Genomic DNA, 20,844 nt, shown 5'->3' with positions numbered 1-20,844 from the left:
TAAGTAAATAATTAGGTCAGTTTATATATTTTTATTTTTAATAGCACTTTAGTACCATTTTTAGTAGCTTCTAATACTTTGTACTGGTCTTTCTGCTGTTCTTTCCTCTCCGTTTGCCCAAACACAGCTGAGTTCACAAGAGGAGAAAAGAAAACAAGATACTGCTGCCAAACAGACAGGAAACTGTAGTAGACCTTACGAGCAGTAAAGGGTTTAAGCACGCCTTCCACCCAATCAGCTGTGAGTGCTGTTGCTATGTGCACTCTTACTCTGCCTTCTTTGTGAAAAAATGTCTTGCACGGAGAGGCTAAATATGCACCCAAAGCTGAACATTTTGTTTTAACCACTGCAGACATCTGGATCTCTCAGATACTGCCAGTGTAGCCCATTTGCAGCTAGGAGGCAACTTCCTTTACACAAGGACTCCAGTATGGTTTACAGTGGAAACAAAGGGCTGCATAGAGAAGGTGTGTAAATTGAAGGAAGTAATTTTAAATGCTTAATTTTTTTTCCAGTTTTGACTAAATGTTTATGAAGGTGGGTTCTCCTTTCAAATGGACATAGAATTTTTACACACTTGTGATTAAGTGTCAGCTTGAAAATATTAAACTCACATGATTTACATTGAACATTTTTGTAGTTCTTTTTCTTCAAATCACACTAGAAATATAACTTTGATTATATTGTTAATCTGAACAAAAAAGGGGGGTGGGGGCAGGCAGGATGCAAGAAAGGAAAGAAAGGCCTGTCTAACACCGTGGTGCTCCTTTAACGCAATAAGGTTTTAAAGATAGTGAGATGGGGCTGAGGAGAGGGACTGGAACAAATAAATTCTTCCTATTATAGCACAAACTTGTTTCTCAATGATTTTAGACTTTTTTCAGAGACTCCATTGGTACTAAATTTGACAAGGTGACAAAAGTAAACTTATTGAAAATTTTGCTTCCCAAGTTATGAGCTTGAGAATTAAACTTTGAACTTAAAAGTTTCAAAATATTGTTTTAAAAAATATTAAATATATACTTTACTGAAGATAGGTTCTCCCTTTCACTTTATACCTGGATCCAATGATACATCCATCCGGAGAAAATGAAGGTGAGAGGGTTTTTTAAAAATTAATTTACCGTATATATCTCTGAGGAGTAGGAAGGGAAATTACTACTTGTGGCATTTTAAAGTGGACATCTGATATAATGTCATGTGTACTAATAGCCCTGGAATAGTTTTTATAGCCATATGTAGCTGCTCTGGGTTTTTTTGGATTTGGAGTGAAAATACAAGACTTAGCTGAATGTGTGTTTCTTTTGTGTCCTTTTTTTTTTTTTTTAATGTAGGTCAAGTTCCTTTAACAACACAGGGAAATTATTACAGTGCTTTCATTTGTGCTACTAGTTGAGTGTATCCCAGTATTGTCAGTCTTTTGTAATGATTTGCTTACCCTAGGCAAATAAAGTTTATGCAAATAAGTCTCCACTTGGGCAGTTAGAGAAGCAGACTTTTTAATATTTGACAAAGCAGTAGCTTGTCATCATTGGCTGTTCAGCTATAGCTATGCTGTGTGTTTAAACTACTGTTTAATAATATAACTGATCTAGCTCAAGTGCCGAATAGAGGATGTTGATGTCTTTCACTCTGTGTAGTAAAACAGTGGTTTTCTAACTTTTTTTTTTTCTGGCAACCCAGTTGAAGAAAATTGTTGATGCCCATGACCCAACGGAGTTGGGGATGAAGGGATTGGGGTGTGAGGGGTTCAGGGCTGGGGCAGGGGATTGGTGTGCAGGAGGGGATCATGACTCTGGGCTGGGGGTACAGGCTCTGGGGTGGGGCTGGGTATGAGGGGCTTGGGGTGCAGGAAGGGGCTCTGGGTTTGGCGGGGGGCTCAGGGCTGGCGCAGGGGATTGGTGTGTGGGGTTAGGGTGCAGACTTACCTCGAGTGGCTCCCAGTCAGTGGCACAGCAGGGGTGCTAAGGCAGGCTTCCTGTCTGTCTTGGCACCACAGACTGCGCTGCGCCCCAGAAGCAGCCAGCAGCAGGTCTGGCTCCTAGGCAGAGGCGCGCAAGCACCACCCCCCCAGTGGGAGTGTGGAGCTGGTGCTCAGGGCGGAGGCAGTGTGTGGAGCGCTGTGGGCCCCCCTCCGGCCCTAGGAGCTGGACCTGCTGCTGGCCGCAGCGCAGTGTTTGAACAGATAGGGAGTAACCTGCCTTAGCCGGGCAGCTCCGCCAGCAGAACTTTTAACGGTGCGGTTGGCGGTGCTGACCAGAGCTGCCATGTCCCTGTGCCTTATGTTCCACGACCCAGTACTGAGTTACGACCCAGAGTTTGAAAACCCCCATAGTAAGAGATTCTCCAAAATATTGGCAATAGCATAAAGATTACATAATTACATGTATTCTTGTTCTGTATGTCGGACTTATTGATGTTTTAGAATGGGCCAGAACTCTGATTTTAAGCAAGATTTTTGAGTTAAATGTTCATCTACTGCTTAGGAATGAGGAGGAATAGTCCCACTAGTGTAATCTTGTGGCTTGTGTAAGGATATCTGTTGTGATTCACTGAGAAGTATTGTTCTAGGAAAGAGTATTAGAGAAAATTAGAGAAGCCTCAATGAACCTTGCCATCCTTTTAATTTACCTAACTAATATCTGTATTTACAAATATTTACCATAATAGTGTTTTGGGTATCTTGTGAATACTGCACAAATTTGATCGGTGTGTAGCATAAAAAGAAACTGCATGCTGTTAATATCCTTAAAATTCTGTCTCCTGACCATTTTTAAATTAAATCATATATGTATATAAAAATAAAATATAGATTAAATTGAGTGGGAATTTAGGGGAGGGGACATTGGTACAGAGAAAAAGAAACTCAAATGAGGTTTTACTGAAGTCAAAAACTCATTATCCATAAAGGGTGTCTGACAATGAAAAAGAGGACAGAAGATAAAGTACTGGGGAACTAACTACAAGTGGAATGTTAATACTTGGCTTAGACATGTTATTGAGATGTAATAAAAATGAATTTAACCAAGGCAGGAGACAGTGGCTACCCCTCAGGTAAGCAGAGCCAATTTAATTTAGTTTTTTCCCAATAATACATAAATCACATTGTCATATAAGAGTTAATATATTATATAAAACTACCCAAAATCATTCTGTAAATGCACTGTATTTAAAAATGACATTTATTAACCTAATATCCACTGTTTTGCACATATATAACAACTTAGGATAAGGAAAATATGGTAAAATAGAATCTTTAAAACCCGTATTTGGTTTAAGCAGTAGAAATTTTTGATCTTATGTAATTTTAGTCCTCTTGAATACTAAAAAAAAAATTCCTGATGGGCTAATAATATGTCCTACAACGTCCTTTTGCCTGTGGTTTTCCCAAGATGGAGTAAACTACAAATATTTAAATAAAACTTACTGAAGCTGAATGTAGCCTGAAGGTATTGTCTACAGTGCAGTTAAACACCTGCAGCTAGCCTGTGTCAGCTGACTTGGACTTGGGCTAAGGGGCTGTTTAACTGGGGTGTAGACATTCAGGCAGGAGCCTGGGCTCTGGGACCCTCCCCGCCTTGCAGGATCCTAGAACCTGGGCTCCAGCCCAAGCACAAATGTCTACACTGCAGTTAAACATTCCCTTAGCCTGAGCTCTGCGAGCCCAAGTTAGGTGACATGGGTCAACTGCGGGTGTTTAATTGTATTATAGACATTACCTGGGTGGCTAGTGAGAGGATTTTTTTTGTGTGAAGTCTGTTCTGAGAAGACTGCTGTCCAGAAGGATGCCACAAGATCAGTTACAGACCGAAACAAGTTAGGAATAGGTTGTAACACTAGAGAAGGTTTTGGGGGTGGGGCGATGATGGAGAGCCAGGATGAAGGGAAACTGAAAGATGAAAGTAGAAAGTAAGATGAAATTCAGAAAGATGAAAGTAGCTCTCTTCTCTAAAAATGAGTATTGCAGCAAACAATGGGGACCATGGTCTATCTAGCTAATTCTCTGTGACCTAGTTAATTCTCTGTACTCATTGCCCCTGGTGACTTCAGTGCCTCTTGTTGCTAGTTCTTTTCTAACAGCTGACAGTGAAGGAGCTCTCTGTGCAACTGTTATTCTGACCGTGCCACAATGGCTGCCTCGGTATAGCTCAAGGAATTTGAGTCTCTTATCTCATACTTAACCTGAATACTATCTGTCTGCTAAGTGTCCTTTCTCTAATGCAGTGTTTCCCAAACTTGGGACACTGCTTGTGTAGGGAAAGCCGTTTGTTTACCTGCTGCATCCGCAGGTCCAGCCAATCGAGGCTCCCACTGGCCGTGGTTTGCTGCTCCAGGCCAATGGGAGCTGCAGGAAGTGGCGCGGGCCGAGGGGCATACTGGCTGCCATTTCCAGCAGCTCCCATTGGCCTGGAGCAGTGAACCGCGGCCAGTGGGAGCCTCGATCGGCCGGACCTGCGGATGCAGCAGATAAACAAACCGGCCTGGCCCGCCAGGGGCTTTCCTTACACAAGCGGTGTCCCAAGTTTGGGAAACACTGCTCTAATAAGTTGTCTGTTGGAGAAAAAAAACTTGCTTTTTTTGGTGACAGAGACACTCTGAAGCACAAATGTCCTCTTTTCTTCTCCTATAAAGAACTTCCTTTTAACAGTTTTAAAAGGTTTTTATAAACAGTGCTACTGCACTGTCATCTTGTTTCCCTCCCTCTATTTTTATCTTGCAAGTATTTTGAGAGAAAGCAGCTTTAGTAAGTCCCTGATGAAGTAACACAATGCCCGGTGCCCCTAATAGACAAATATAACAATGCTGGGAAAGAACTATGGGCTTGGTACTGCATCAGTGCCAAGATTACTTTTTTAAAGTGAGCATCAAGGAACTCTGAAGGTATCTGTTGATTAGGGGGTGGTCAATACACAGTTGACTTGAAGGACATTAAAGAGCAAGTCTTCAAATGTACCAAGATATGATTCCTGTGGTGGATGCCTTGCTGCATATGTGGCAAGAATAATCCGAATGGTGTGCTTGGACATCTTTAAAGCATTTAGCTGTATCCTCTTTGTTGGAACCAATGGAAAGCATCAAGCTATCTTGTCTTATTGTGACCAGAGGGGAAAGCACCACATCACATTACCTCAGCTGCATCCTAAATGTACATGTCGCATCTTACTGACTGAGGCATTATCTCAGCAGAACCTGCTCAAGGTCACAGGTATCGTGTGTCCCACGTATACGGCATCAGTCCCAGCATCCTAGTTACTGGTGCCTCAAACACTAATGATGCCATCCACATTGGTCATCTCAGTGCAGTTGGAGTTAGCATACTTGTCATCCTGATTCCCACCTGAAACAAAAGGGATGATGGGGGTAAGAACTTCTAGTCACTTGTATGTGTGAGTCGCAAGTCTTCTGACACACACAAGAACTTTCTGGGGAGTGTGGTCAGCAATAAACTAAATTCTCTCACTGGGATCTGAGCTTGATTTTATCACTGTCATGACTGAGGACTTGTTTACTTTGTAGACCCCCAAATGTCCTGCATTGAAATCCTAGTTTACATTGAGTTGCAGGAGATTAGAGAGGAAACCTAACACTCCTCGAGTCTGGTGCATGAGATAGCTATAGGCTATCAAGACTCAGAGCTGAGCATCTCTGCACTGTGATCCATACTCTGGAATGGAAAATGTATTAACCCTCCATTCTTGCTGCCCACATAAGGAGTTACCAGTTCAAGTGAATAGGTACCAGACCACCCTTTAGAGAGTGGCTAATTTATGCTTGGATTTATCTTCTTCCCCAAAACTATAAAGTGATAAATTACAAAAGCCTTTTGGTGATGGCCTAGTAAGACAATGCCTTTGACATGATGTAGCTGCCTCCAAAATAGGTGATTGTTGCAAGTCTTTGGTCTTCAACAGGAGCTACTGTGAAAACTTATGACAAAATAAATTTGTTTTGTGGAGTAAGTGAAGGCTAATCTTATGAAGACTAAATCGAATAAAGGGCACATTCTGTTATCTTTGTTCCATGGTCTATCCTCTGGCTCCATCCTATCATGGTGAGGAGAGAGGGAAAAACACAACTTGGCCCACCCTTCCAGGACCAGACTCAAGGACACTTGGTGCTTAAAGACTCAGGACATTTGGCATTGAGTATAACTGAGACAGAAGGGTTTCATCTCCAAAATTCTAAGCTTTGAAAACCTCAGCTTTTATGTTCATACAGCCAGTAGGCCAGCATACCTTGGATCTTGTAGGAGGAATGTAAAGGGTTATGTTCCTGGGTTTATCATATATAGGTCTGAGCGTTTTGTGTTGTCAAGCAAGACTACAAAATTTCCTTCAGAGAAGTATCTCCAAATTGCCCATATGAAGATGCTCTCCATATCTGTTATCCAGAAGAAACTGCCAAAAAAAATCAATAAATGTCATAAAATTCAGATGTTTTGTTTTAGGTATTTCCTCATATCTAGAAACACAGAAGGGCTGAGGTCCATCGTGGACTTCAGCTATCTCAACTGCCACAATATTCAAAATGATGTCTTTGTGAGCAACTCCACTTCTTTGAAAAGATGACAACTGATTACGTTTATGTGCACTGAAACTTGAGTTCAGTTTGCTTGGTGGGAAAGGAAAATTCTATTGGACACAATAAGTCATAGCCCAGTTTCTTTTGAGTAGAGTGACTACCCACCCACAGAAATGCATTTTCACACTTGTCTTTCCCTCTAACAGCAAAGGTCCTTACTAAGTTGGAGAGACAAGTTCTACAAAATTAATAGCTCTTTAATGGCAGAGGCAAATGAGGGTCACACTCATGCTAGTATTGGTGGTATCCAGTCCCATCATCATCTTATGTATGATCAAACAGAACCAGAGAACCTCTCTGCATGCTGACCTAGGATCCCCTTTCCCTATCACAATGGCAACTGAAAGCATGCATTGTTTCAGTGAGGTCTATTGAACTGAGTTTGAGTGTTTAAAGGCAAAGGAAACAGCTGGAAGATAAAATGATAAAGAAACTTCAAGAGGGCATGGATATAGGTTTCTAGAGCCCTTACAGGTTTTCTTTCCTTAAAGGTCTTTCTCCAGTGAAGTCCTATCTTACCAGAAGATAACTACCAATTTCATTGGAAAACGTTTGTAGACCGTCATGAGAAGGCCCAGAGGAATTCATATTACTTACCCCACATAAAAACTACTTGCTTATCAATTCTCTGTCAATCTGGGTAAAAGGAATTCTCCCTTAAGATTTATCTGGCTACTATTTTTGGCACTGTATAAGTACATTAAAGTTCCTCTATAGCCTCTAGTCTAATGATCAGATGGGAATTTGAAGAAACCCCATTAAAATACCTTTTTCTTGTGGGGTAGTAATGCCATCCTTACTAAGCCACTTTACCACCCAGAAGTGTGAATTTCTTAAATGGAAACTAATGCTCCTAGTGATAGTGTCTTCAATATGCAGAGTTAATAAGATTCAGGTCTTAGTTACTAATTTACCTTGTGCTTTGTCATAAGAATAAGGTGGTGTTGTACACTTGATCCTAAATTCCTTCCAAAGATGGTGGTTTAATCTGACTTAAGTAGCCACCCTGCAAGTGTTCTTTCCACATGCCTGTCCAGAAAGGCTGTTCTCTGTAAGCTTAAAATGAAAAGGTCCCAGAGCCGTTATTTGAAAGGGAGCAAAGCCTTTAATGTCTATCTTGCTCTCCCCACCCCCACCCTTTTCCCCCTTGTTTTCTTTTGCCCTTGTATTACTAGTTATTGTATCCAAGAGAACCATGTCTAAATAGCTGTCTGATGGCATTGTTTGTTGTTCCTTATGAGATCTGCAACTTCAAGGTTATGTTAAGGAACATTTATTTGGAGGAATGTCTGCTTTTGTAGCTGAGTTCAGATTAGCTCCCAGGAAGAGATTTGAAGGGCAGCAATGTGGACTGACTAAATTTTATTAGAAGTGATTGAGTTCAGTATTCTGTTGTGATTCTAGCTTGTCTTATCAATGTTCCCAAATTGAAAGAGGAAATTCTTTTCACATCTGTTATTTTTAGGGATATTTTTATGCTCTTTTACACCTTTTGCTCTTGTTTTGGTGATCTAATTACACCATTCACACGTTGTCAATGTGGTTTCTCCTTCTGAGGAGCCTGAAACTAAAGGTATCCCCGGGCTGCAGGTGCAGAATACATCAAATGCATGATGGTCTATGGAGATTTCAGGAACCTCCAAGACTAAGGTTATGCTGTGAACTCGAGCCTTATGGGGCAGAAGAGGAAGAAGGAATTTCCGGGAATTCTTGTTATCAGATGATGTGCAGTTACAGCAGATCCTTGTCAACCTTCCCCACAAACTTGACGGGGGGAATAAGTAGAATAAAAAATCTTTTATTCTACTTCTGTTTCACACTCTGATATTGGAATTAACCATTGGAGATGCCGTGGTCACCAGAGCTTCTTACAGAGCAGGAACATATATTGTCTGTTAGCCAAAGACTTTACTCTCACTGGTCATGTTAATGAAATATGGACCTAGAGTGTGGGTCTGCTGTGAATATACTTCAAGAGAAATAGAATTACAAGTAAAGTAATCTTTTTACACTAATCCAGGTTTCCCCACTTTCACAATTTACACTCTTGACAACAAACAATTTGCACCTTGAAATCTTGGAATACTGTTCTAATCGTGACCCAGTTCAAATCAATCATGATTTTGTAACCAGGTAGAGACAGTCAGTTCAACTGATTATAAAAGATACTGTTTATTTTGTGTGTATACAACAGCTTTCTGCTATCACAGCTAGTTGATATGTTGCTTAACTATATTGATATCAGTGCTGTTTGAGGAAAATGTGGATGGCTATTCAATGGTGTATCTGTAGGGGATGGAGTATCCAAAGGATATGGATCAGTACTGCAGCATATGGAGAAGTGCTCTCTGAGAATATCCTACCACACACGAAGCATGAGGAGAAAGGAGGACTGACAGTTGTTACACAAACAGGTATAAACATAGTGTGTTTTGTCTACACTTTTTAAAAAATATCTATGCCAAACTGGATACAGGAAGATAACTGTGCGCCAGTGTAGACCTGGCATGGGCCGAAATTAGCTGACCTAGTTACTGTCAGAATCTTAACCATGGAGTGTGCAGATACAAACACAACTTAAAGCCATTTATGCTAGTAATCAGCTGCAAACTCTGTAAGATGTAGGTGAACATGGCCCAAGAGTTTGATCCTTAGAGGTACTGGTCAATACGAGAATTCTTTGGTGCTCTGCAGCTTCTTTGTGCTATCTACACCAGCTCAGAGGGGCAACAAAATCACTGCAAGGCCGTGCAGGAATATCCCAGACACAGGGCCCCCCCTTGCTGGTGCTGAGATGGCTTTGGGTCCTTCCTGCAAAAGCTACCAGTGCAAGGGGCTTCTTGTGATGGGCAGCAGATGTCCAAAGGATAGGAATATGTGTGGCTAGAACGATACCGTGCTTGAGCTATTTCCTGAATGTGCAAGATCTGTGGGGCAAGGAGCATCTAGGTGCAAGTTAAGGCAGCCTTAGGCTGTGCCAGACTATGCTGGGAAGTGAACCAGCCTCAGATTACCCGAGGATAGAGGAAGCAATTTCTTTCCTTCTTAGTCCTTGCAATCAGGCTTTGTTTCTTTCAGGACTGATTCATACAAAAGACATTCTAACAGTTTTTCTAGCTAAATACTAATGTGTTGTGTTTATAAGTTTGTCTTTCCATCCTTGTCCTCAATTATATCAGCTTGCATCAGCTGGTTGGTCTGTGGGTAGGAACAATTACCATAATCTTCAGTGTCTATAGTCTTGTCTTTTTAATAAAGCCATTAAAAGTTCTTATGTACTAAGGAAATCAAATGGCACTAAAGAAATCAATGTGCCAAACCCATTCTGATATAAAATTAAGATATTTATCACAAACTGCTTTATTTTATTTTAAAGAATGTCTCTAAAACATAAGATCAAATATGTCTTCAGTCTGTCACATTACATTAAGAGTACAATATAACAATTTGCCCTTTCTTTTTATGCTTTTTTCATTAAAAGGGTAGTATTTAATGCAGCTATTTTAGTGTTTGCACTTGTATTAAAAGAATATAATGGTTGTCTTTTGACTTTATGCAGTTTTAATACTGAAGTGGCACAATGCTGTTGTAATTACAGGTAATGCAAATACTATGTATCCAGCCATTTGTGTTTCCCTACTACTCCTCACCTCCTACTTAACTGGGATGGGTGTGAAATCTTAAATAGGTGGAGTAGAAAGAGAGGCAAAATATGGCAACTTTTTTAATAGTCTGTATTGGCAAAGTCTTGAGAGTTCTAGATTTATTTTAAGAAATAGTGTTAAAAAGGATTTGAACGTAAAGCGTTCCTTAACCAGATCTTTATAAAACTTTGCGTACAGTAATTATGTGGAACTTCATATGCCTGTGTATGCATAGGAGATGTTTCTTTCCCCTTTCACTTCTGCACTAAGTATTAAAGTTCAGTTTATTTGCCTTTTAAAATAAAACATACTATAGGTAGATGTTAGGAATAGTTGAATGCTTATACTCTTCATTGCCAATAATGTTTTTAAATATCTTAGACTTAATACTTATTCTGTTAAGATCAATACATATTTTAAAGAAACCTCTGATAATATCACTTAGGGAGTCTGGATTTTGATTTCCAAGTACTTATTTCAGACCCAGTTTCTTTGTTTTACTCACTGCTTTGGTCTCACACTTGGATGTGTTCACACTATATGTGGTTCATTTTATCAGTTTATACTATAGCATGAAACCACACTAGTATTAAAGATTGTAAAATACTTTCTGAGCACTCAGTTTTTATAGCTTTTAATGCCAGAACAGGGACCATTATGATCCTGTAGTGTGATGTTCTGTGTAACACAGGCCCTAGAATTCACTCAGTAATTAGTGCATCAAGCCTGATAGTTTATAGTTGAACTAGACTAGAGCATGTGTGTTTAGAAAGACATCCGATCTTAAAAGGTCAAGTGAGAGAGTCTACCATCTCCTCCAGTAAGCTGTTATAGTGATTAATAAGACACACAGTCTTAACAGTGAGAGTAGTTTCCAGTCTGAATGTTTCCAGCCTCAGCTTTCAGCCATTGGATCTTATTTTTTCTGCTATAATAAATTGCCCATGGTATCAGATATGTTCTTCCTGTGTAGGTACTTGTAGATCACTATCAGGGCACCTCTTAATCGTCTCTTCAAGAGTTGATGTACTGTAGATCCTTAGGTCTCTCATTTTAAGGCAGGTTTTCCAGATTTTGAATCATTCTTGTAGTGTTTCTCCAAGTTGTCAACCTCTTTTTTGAAGTATGGATGCCAAAATTGGAAATAGTATTCCAGTAGTGACTTCACTGGTGCCATATACATTGGTGATATTGCCTCACCCCTCTTTGTGCATGCAAGGTTTGTGATTGCCCTTTCAGCCACAGCATCGTACTGGGGAATCACTTTTTATTTACCTATCATGACATCTGTGACAGGGTCTCTGTTTTCAAGTCATAATCGCCCATCCTGTAAGTATGACTTACATCCTTTGTTTATGTATGTATGACCTTGCATTTGATTGAATCAAATGCATGTTGTTGAATGTGCCCAGTTTACTAAACAATCCAGGTCACTTGATGTAAGTAACCTGTTCTCATTATTTACTACTCGACTAATCTTTTTCGTTTGCAGATTTTATCAGCAAATTTTTAATATCTTCTGACAGATAAAAGACCACTTGCTGATATTACATGCATACCATGCTCTTTTCCTTTCATTCATGTGCAAAAAATGCATGTGCAAAAAGTGTAGTGGCATAATAGTCTGGACAAAAGCACACGTAGAAGGAGCTAGTTATATATACTTATCCGGTCTGCACATGCTATTTGTAGTAATTGCACATGTAAGCATGGGTGTTTGACGATTTCTCCTTGGTTGTTGAACTTTCACGATCATGCTATTTGCCAAATGCTTATGGTGCTAAGGAATGATAAGAATAATTATCACATGACTAGTACTCCTTCTCAGAACACAATTTGACCAATACAAACAATAGAATAGTGGCACTCTGGGCATACTGTACAAAGCAAGTATGAATAGAATATTCATTTCATCTTTATGGGTAACTGTTTTGTGGACTTCATAAAATGTAGAAAATTTCAATTAGAATTGTAAAGTGCACTGTAGTGTTCCTGTTTTCTCCCATACAATAAAAAATAATACATCTTTGTTATGATTCCTATTTCTCTCCTGCATCTGAAGTAGACTTCTGAAGTGAACTTACTTTTACTTTCTAGTGGGGAGAGGATTTTGTCCTCTTCTGTAACTAAACCATTTTAATACCTAAAGATGTATTGAATTTTTCTTACAATAGGAATATTTGGACCTAGTTAGACTGAAGCTATATGTAAATAATGCATGAAACGTTCCACAATAAGAGTTATGTGATAGAAGCACAAAACAAGGGAATTTATTACATTTATGAAGAGCACTGCCAGCTGCTGCTTTACTGAGGATTGTTGAATTTTAATTCTTTGTACTAGTTTAGACTGGACCTTGTAGAGTAACAATATTCTGCATGTTCCTCAATATTCTGCAATGTTAACTATTTAAAAACTAAACTCTTAACGGACTCCTCTTTTGGGCAGCAGGAATTCACAATAAAAATTTCTAAAAGAACATTGTGTTCCATTTTCTAAGTAGTGATATTTAACTCTTTTCCTATTCAAAGTGTTTTGGAAGTTATTTTACTATGTATTCTGGCCTCTTTCTGGCCTTTATCCCATGCCATAAATGACACCAAGCCAGAGTGCCCCTGAAACTTCCTGCATTAGAACCAAGTCAATGTGTTATTCTAGTGATGGTATGATTCAACAGTGGTTCCCCTCTCAGAACTCCTTCTTCTTCTTTTAGAGACAATAATTTCAGAGCACCCCTGGCAATCTGGCAATTTGAGTGATAACTACAGTTATTTATTGTTACTGACACTTTATGCATTTGAACTACAATACTTCATACTCAGTTTACATTTGTAGTAACAAAGTTGGGGGAAGAGGAAATATGTAATATATAAAAATCTTAAGGTGGTACAATGATTTGGGTATGATAGGGAGGACAATAAATTTAATTGACATTACTTTTTTATATAGCTTTTTTTATATTTTTTAATATATAACGAAAGCAGACATTGAAATAAAATAAAAAGCTATGGGGTAGGGATCTCAAATGTATAAACATTTGGAAATGTTATTTTATACATAATTACTTTCTGAGAAATCTATCACAAAAGGCTACATTATTTACCCTGCACAAATCCTCATAAGTAGTTGAGTTTGTGTTTCCATTTTCATCATAAGTAGCATACGTTTTTATTTCCAGCCACTGAAAGCTCTTGCTAATTCTCTAAAATTGCTACTTGGATTTAGTTCCTCGTCTGCACCTACAACAGAGTGTTATTAGCCTGCCAAGATTGGGTCAGCACCCATGACTTTGAGGCTAGACAATAAAGAATAGATTATTTCAGTTTTGTAAGTTTGTTACAATCACCATATTTTCTGTATTCTTCTTCCCACCTGATGGGGCACAGCCTTGGCTTTCCAGCAGAAGTTTCTTTTTAATTATGTCCTCCATGGAGTCCTGGTACGCCAAGAACAGAAAACAGAAACTTTATTTATACTCTTGCAGAGCTCTTGTTTCTGAAATAAATTTTTTCATATATCAGCTGCCTTTTTAGTTTGTGGCACACCACCCAGAAATGTTCTTACATACTTCATGTAATGAAGGACAGAAAATGACACTGGGCCTACGCATTGGTAGTCAATCTTAGACTACTGCTTGCTTGAAGCAATAAAGGTTGCTTAGAGTAGGCAGACCAGGCATTGTCTGCTCTGTTTGATACGGTACAATTTTTACTTGCTGTTGTAAGATACTAACTTCTACATGCTAGTTCTGCATACACATTTGCAGCTGTCTCATCTTCTGTCTCATCTTCTGGAACAGTATCAGTTGCAAGGTCTCATCAGGGCTGCCCAGAGGATTCAGGGGGCCTGGGGCAAAGCAATTTCAGGGGCCCCTTCCATAAAAAAAAAAAAAAAAAGTTGCGATACTATAGAATACTATATTTTTGGGGCCTGGGGCAAATTACCCCACTTGCCCGCCTCCCCCCCCCCAGGTGGCCCTGGGAAAAATAAACATTTAAAAACCTTCTGCATCTCGGACAAACCCAGTTTTGAGAAAACTTCGTTTCAAGTCACCTTTACAAGGTATCACTGGTTCTCAGCATCAGCTAGTGCTAAAAGGTACTAAAACTCATTAAAAGGGTTGGACAAATATTTTCAGTCAAAACTTTTTTTGGATTGAAAACTAGGGGGTTTTAAAAAGCAGAAAAAATCACGGACAATGTCTGCTTTCCTTCAAAATTTTGTTGTGGTTTTTTTAATTGAGAAGCTGAAATTAGTCTGCCAAAACCTGAACATGATTCGGGGTTTCAGAACTGTGTGGCCAGATATTTGCTGCTTGCTGTGTTTGATTGTTTAAAGAAACAATAAAGAAAATTCTGCTTTAAAAAAAAATCCAAAACTTTTGAACCACCTCAACTTGTGACCAAACGCCTGAGCCCATCCAGTCAGAGATTTTTCCAGGTTTCTGTTATGCTGCTGGCTTCCTTGACTCATATCTGTGTCCATAACTTTAGGTTCATTTAGGTTAGAACATAAGGACGGTCATACTGGATCAGACCAAAGGTCCATCCAGCCCAGTATCCTGTCTACCGACAGTGGCCTATGCTAAGTGCCCCAGAGGGAGTGAACCTAACAGGTAATGATCAAGTGATCTCTCTCCTGCCATCCATCTCCACTCTCTGACAAACAGAGGCTAGGGACACCATTCCTTACCCATCCTGGCTAATAGCTATTAATGGACTTAACCTCCATGAATTTATCTGTTTCCTAGAGACTGGCTCCATGGAGTCCCTCACAAACTGGAGACGGTTACTGTGGGTTTGTAATAAAGGTAATAACTGGAGATATACCAATCTCCTAGAACTGGAAGGGACCTTGAAAGGTCATGGAGTCCAGCCCCCTGCCTTCACTAGCAGGACCAATTTTTGCCCTAGATCCCTAAGTGGGCTTCTCAAGGATTGAACTCGCAACCCTGGGTTTAGCAGGCCAATGCTCAAACCACTGAGCTATCCCTCCCCTGTCTTTAGTATAGCTTATGTACATACTCCATGAACTGAGCATTTGAGCTTGTTCCAGAATCTGGGATGAGTCTATGTTGTGAAAACTGAAATGCTCAAAATAGCACATGCACGTGAAAGGACACAGGGTGCTAAAATTAAATTAATGCAGGGGGTCTCAAACTGGCGGTCAGGACCCCTCAGAGGTCACAAGGTTATTACTGGGGGTTGCGAGCTGTCAGCCTCCACCTCAAACCCTGCTTTGCCTCCAGCATTTATAATAGTGTTAAATATATAAAAAGGTGACCCCCCTTAATTTATAATGGGGGGGTCACACTCAGAGGTTTGTTATGTGAAACTGGTCACCAGTACAAAAGTTTGAGAACCACTGAATTAACCCCTCTGGAGCCTCGGGGAATGCAGGGATGGGGGGGTCTCCCTTGGTAGGGTTGGGAAGGAGGTAGATGGTGTAGGATATTGCTCTTCTCATGTGATCCCTCCCCCATGACTCTCTTGGCTCTATCACTGTTAATCTAAAGTGGCTAATTTTAAATGAAGCTATGCTCCCCTGACATGAATCTCCCTATGGCACTGAAATTAAATGTAGACTATAATTTGGCATTTGAGAAGTGAAAGGGATGGTAGCCCTAAGGGAAAAGATAACAGCTTGGCTCTTTGTGTTAAATAGCTGTCTGCAAGCTTCAAACTGCTGAATGAGCTTTAGGGTAGGGAAGGCTGTGCCTCCCCAAACAGCCTGCCCCTGCCCCCTATCTGACCCCCACCTACTTCCTGCCCCCCTCAGAATCCCTGACCCATCCTGCTCCTTGTCCCCTGACTGCCCGACCCCTATCCACCCTCCCCCACCGAGTCCTGACAGGCTCCCGGAACACCCACGATCCAACCCCCTGTTCCCCGTCCCCTGACCGCCTCTCCTCCCGAACCTCTGCCCCCTGACTGTCCCCAGGACTCCCTGCCCCTTATCTAACCTCCCCTCCCCGAGTCCCTTACCATGCCGCTTACCCCCACCTCCCCCCTCTCCCAGAATCTCAGCGCGCCGCATCCAGGAGCGGCCCTGGACAGCGCTGCAGCAGCGTGGCTCCACGTGACCTGAGCTCCCGCCACTTGGCCCGGAGCCCCACCCTCTTACCACGTGGCTCTGATTGGGAGGAGCTCAGCCCTGCCCCCTTATCACGCGGCTCTGAGCGGGAAGAGCTCAGGCCCCGCCTGAGCCACGCTGCTTTAGCTCTGAACAGGGTTGCTCCTGGACGCGGCGTGCTGAGGCACAGGTGGGGGATAGGGGAAGGCGGAAATGGGGGGGAGCCTCCAACATTCTTGTGGGAGGCTTATGTATGTATGTTCGTCCATCGTTTTCGAAGAAGACCTTGACATCTAGCAGGTTGTGACCTGTCCACAGTGCGTCCGCAGGTGGCTGATAAGGCCAATACGGGCACGAAATGTTCTGCCACATGTCAGGCAGACATGTGTGGGCACCACTGTTACAACATTTACAGCTCTGGCTTTACGGAGTGCTCGCTTCTCTTGTGCTATAGTTATCCTTCTGGCTTCAGATGTCTGGCAGCCTTGGTGGATCAGCGTACGCCATGTCGATCGGTCTTGTGCCAGAGTTTCCCAGGAGGTGATGTCAATATCCAGAGACTTGAGAGGCTTTCAGCGTGTCTTTGTATCGCTTCTTTTGTCCCCGTGCGATCGCTTTCCTTGAGACAGCTCACCATAAAAGAGCTGTTTGGGGATGCGGTGGTCTGGCATCCTTACAACATGGCCTGCCCAGTGTGTCTGGGCTTTCATAAGCAGAGTGTAAACTGACAGCAGGCCTGCTCTGGAGAGGACTTCTGTATCTGGCACCTTATCCTGCCACCGGATCCTCAGAAGTCTGCGGAGGCAAGTCATGTGGAAGTGGTTCAGTTGCCTAGCGTGCCTCCTGTATACAGTCCAAGTCTCACTGGCATACATCAGGGTAGTTAGCACTACTGCTCGGTAGACTTTAAGCTTTGTAGCAAGGCTTATTCCACGGCGGTCCCACACGTTGGTCAACAGTCTGCCAAATGCAGAACATGCCTTAGCGATTCTGCAGTTGACCTCGATGTCAATTGTCACTACGCAAGAAAGGGTGCTGCCAAGGTATGTAAATTGGTCCACTGCTTGCAGCTTTTGTCCCTTCACTATGATGGTGGGCTCTTGGTGTTGGGCTTTGGAGCTGGCTGGTGCATCACTTTGGTTTTCTTTATGTTGATGAGGAGGCCGAAGTTATCGCATGCTGCTGCGAATTTATCCATGCTAGCTTGCATTTCCTGCTCTAATCCAGCATTCAGGGCACAATCGTCAGCAAAAAGAAGGTCTCTTAGCACAGTCTCCTTTATTTTGGTGACAGCCTGGAGTCTTCTCAGGTTGAACAGTTTCCCATCAGTCCTGTATCTCAGGCTGATTCCCAAGGAACTGTTCTGAAAGGCATCTGACAGCATAGCTGAAAACATTATGCTGAACAGGGTCGGTGCCAAAACACACCCCTGCTTGATGCCGTTTGTGACGGGAAAGGCCTCTGAAGCTTCTCCGTCGTCCAGAACACGAGCCGTCATGCCGTCGTGGAACTGACGTACCATCAGGATGAATCTGTCAGGGCACCCAAACTTCGACATGATGCGCCACAGACCTTCGCGACTGACAGTGTCAAAAGCCTTGGTAAGATCCACAAAGATGGTATACAGTTCACGATTCTGCTCTTGACACTTCTCTTGGAGCTGCCGAACTGCGAAGATCACGTCCACAGTGCCACGCTCTTTGCGGAAGCCACACTGTGTCTCGGGTAGTAAACCTGTTCCAGGTGGTCAATCAGGCGATTCAGCAACACTCGTGCAAGGAACTTACTCTCACTCACTCATGCCCGTCACCCCAGTCGGGGTATGGGCCGCCAACCACAGATCTCCAGAGTCCTCTATCCTGGGCCATTCGGTGTCTTCGAGTTGAAGACCCTTCTTTTTCCAGGCTAAAAGTCTCTGTTATCTCTATTGTTGGCGTTTCTGTAGCAAGTTGATTTTTACGGGGTGGAGTTGCTAGCCCCACGCCCAGCAAGGAACTTACCTGCACTAGAAAGCAGTGATATTCTTCTATGATTATCACAGACTTTTTAATTTCCTTTCCTCTTGTAGAGGTGTACGATGGATGCATCTTTCAATTCCTGAGGAATGGACCCTTGATTCCAGAAGGACTGGAACAGCTGAGTGAGTTTGTCAACAAGCATTGCACCACCATCCTTATAGATTTCCGCTGGAATCGCATCAGATCCTGAGGCCTTGCCACTAGACAGCTGACTGATGGCCTGTAGGGTTTCAGTCTCTGATGGTGGAATGTCCAGGCTGTAATTAATATCCGCATGGGGCATTCTGTCAATCGCCTCATTATTGATGGAAGATGGGCGGTTCAGTACGGATTGGAAATGCTCAGCCCAACGCTGTAGAATCAGAGTCTTCTCAGTAATGAGAGTTACACCATCTAAGTCCAGTAGAGGGGAACTCCCTGAAGGCCGAGGTCCGTACAAGGATCTAAGGGCTTCGTAGAACCGTTTGGCATCATTTCTATCAGCAAACTTCTGGATTTCATCTGCTTTGGCACTCAACCAGGAGTCCTGCATCTTACGAAGCTTGCTCTGTACGGTCCTGCGAATGTTGTTGAAGGCATTTTTCTTAGCTGTTGACGACGGGTCGTTCTGATGAGCACGGTGAAGGCGGTGCTTTTCAGCAAGTAAAGCCTTGATCTCTTCGTCGTTATCATCAAACCAGTCCTGCTGTTTCCTGTGTGAGGGTCCAAGAACCTTTAGTGCAGAAAAGTGCACAATATTTCAGAAGTGTTCCCAGTTCCTCTCAACGTTTTCCTCTAATTGCAGCTCTGAGAGTTGGTTGTCAAGATCTTCTACTAGTGAAGCTGCTGTGTTGGGGTTCCTCAGTTTACTTACGTTGATCTTTTTCATCACAGCTTTATTTCCCTGCGGACGTCTCTTTGGCTTGATGTGAAGGCTTAATTTAGAGATAAGTCTATGATCAGTCCAACAGTCAGCGCTCGGCATGGCCTTAGTCACCCTTACATCCTGTCTGTCTTTCCTCCGCACGATGACATAATCAATGAGATGCCAGTGCTTGGAACGTGGGTGCATCCAGGACATCTTTTTGCGAGTGGGCAGGCGGAAGATGGTATTGGTGATGATCAGATCATGAGCCGCACATGTCTTCAATAGTAGTAGGCCATTGCTGTTGCATTTGCCGATTCCATTTTTTCCAATGACACCATCCCAGGCAGAATGATCGGATCCTACTCTCACATTAAAATCACCAAGTAGAATCAGCCTGTCGGTGCGCTTCACGGATGAAAGTAGGGCATCAAGATCTTCATAAAACTTCTCCTTTACTTCATCCGGATTTGTCATTGTGGGTGCGTAAGCACTGATTAGTATAACTCGCTTTCCTCTCGGTAGTGGAAGATGCAGTGTCATGAGTCGATCATTCATGCCCTTGGGAAGACTGGCAAGTTTGCGGACAAGATGATTCTTAACCGCAAAGCCAACTCCAGATTCATGACGTTCGTCACTGCTACGTCCACACCAGAAGAATGTGTAACCACTTCCTGTTTCTGTGAGCTGACCATCGTTGGCTAGACGAGTTTCACACAGGGCCGCAATATCGATGTTAAATCTTGCGAGCTCTCTGGCGACCAGAGCTGTTCTTCTTTCTGGTCGATCTGCTGAGGGGTTGTCTTGAAGCATGCGTACATTCCATGTACCAATAATGAGTGGTATCACCTTGCGTTTTGTTGTTTGAAATTTTGTTATTCGACCGCATAAGATGGGATCCCCTCCAGCCGCGGTAAGCTGGCCAGGGTTCTATGAAGCAAACAATGTTTAGGGCACCTTTTCTAGCCCCTTCCTCTTACTACGGAGGTGAGCAGTGCAGTCCTAAAGAGGGCTGCTCAGAAACTCAGGTAGACGCCGAATCCAGCTGTTGCTTCGGTCAGCAAGAAGATGACCGTTAGACCTGAGCCGCCTGTGTGCAGGTCCGCGGCTACAGCTCCCAGTGTATCCACACCTGCTGCTTCGTCGCTCGCCCATCGCCACAGGACTTTAAAGTTTTTACGGGAATTGGAGGGATGTCAAGACTTGCGCGTGAATTGGATTAAAGTGAGGGAGAGGTGCGCACAGTCAGCCTCACTCTCTCTTCCCAGATTCCATCTTGCTCCAATGGCAGGACAAAAGTCGAGACGGTTGGAGATGGGCTGGGCGCAGTGGTTGACCAGGGCGTCTTTTGCGTCTTGCCGTGCTCTTAGCGTACCACGTCACTTGCAGAAACCGCCTTCATGACCGTTTGGTCCTATTCCAAAAGGTCTCATCCGCTCAATCCACCGGAATCTGTCTTCACATGCTCGGGATAGACAAGGCCCTGTCTCACTGAAGGTCTATGCCCGACGGCTACCCTCAACCTGGTTTAGCCAGCCTGTTGAAGCTGTTGCCCGGGGTGTGGCTGCTGCGCATGCTACAGCTACTAGGAGCCACAGGTGAGAGCTGAGTGACAGGTGGGGACCAAAGGTGGACGAGCTGCCCTGAAAGGACACGACATGCCCCTACATCAGAGGTGCTACCC

At 42.7% G+C, this 20,844-nt stretch overlaps 1 protein-coding gene across 5 annotated transcripts in view; it reads left to right on the top strand.

Annotated features, from left to right (window-relative positions):
• FAM214A (family with sequence similarity 214 member A) overlaps positions 1-20,844 on the top strand; it is a 62,003-nt gene that overhangs the window by 18,610 nt on the left and 22,549 nt on the right. Inside the window, exons 1-2 of one of the 5 annotated variants that reach the window (XM_039491896.1) lie at positions 151-240; positions 353-467. The exons of 2 other annotated variants lie outside the window; for them this stretch is intronic. In XM_039491896.1, coding sequence (XP_039347830.1) covers positions 431-467 — 37 coding nt within the window. In that variant the 5' untranslated portion in view covers positions 151-240; positions 353-430. Of the gene's footprint in view, positions 1-150; positions 241-334; positions 468-8,874; positions 8,997-20,844 lie in introns of those variants that run through there. 2 more of the 5 variants (XM_039491893.1, XM_039491897.1) reach the window with 2 other exon arrangements.

This window comes from Mauremys reevesii, linkage group 10 (assembly GCF_016161935.1).
Source record: "Mauremys reevesii isolate NIE-2019 linkage group 10, ASM1616193v1, whole genome shotgun sequence".
Lineage (NCBI taxonomy): Eukaryota > Metazoa > Chordata > Testudines > Geoemydidae > Mauremys > Mauremys reevesii.
The sequence above is the reverse complement of the archived record's forward strand: the minus strand, read 5'-3'. Positions and strand labels throughout refer to the sequence as shown.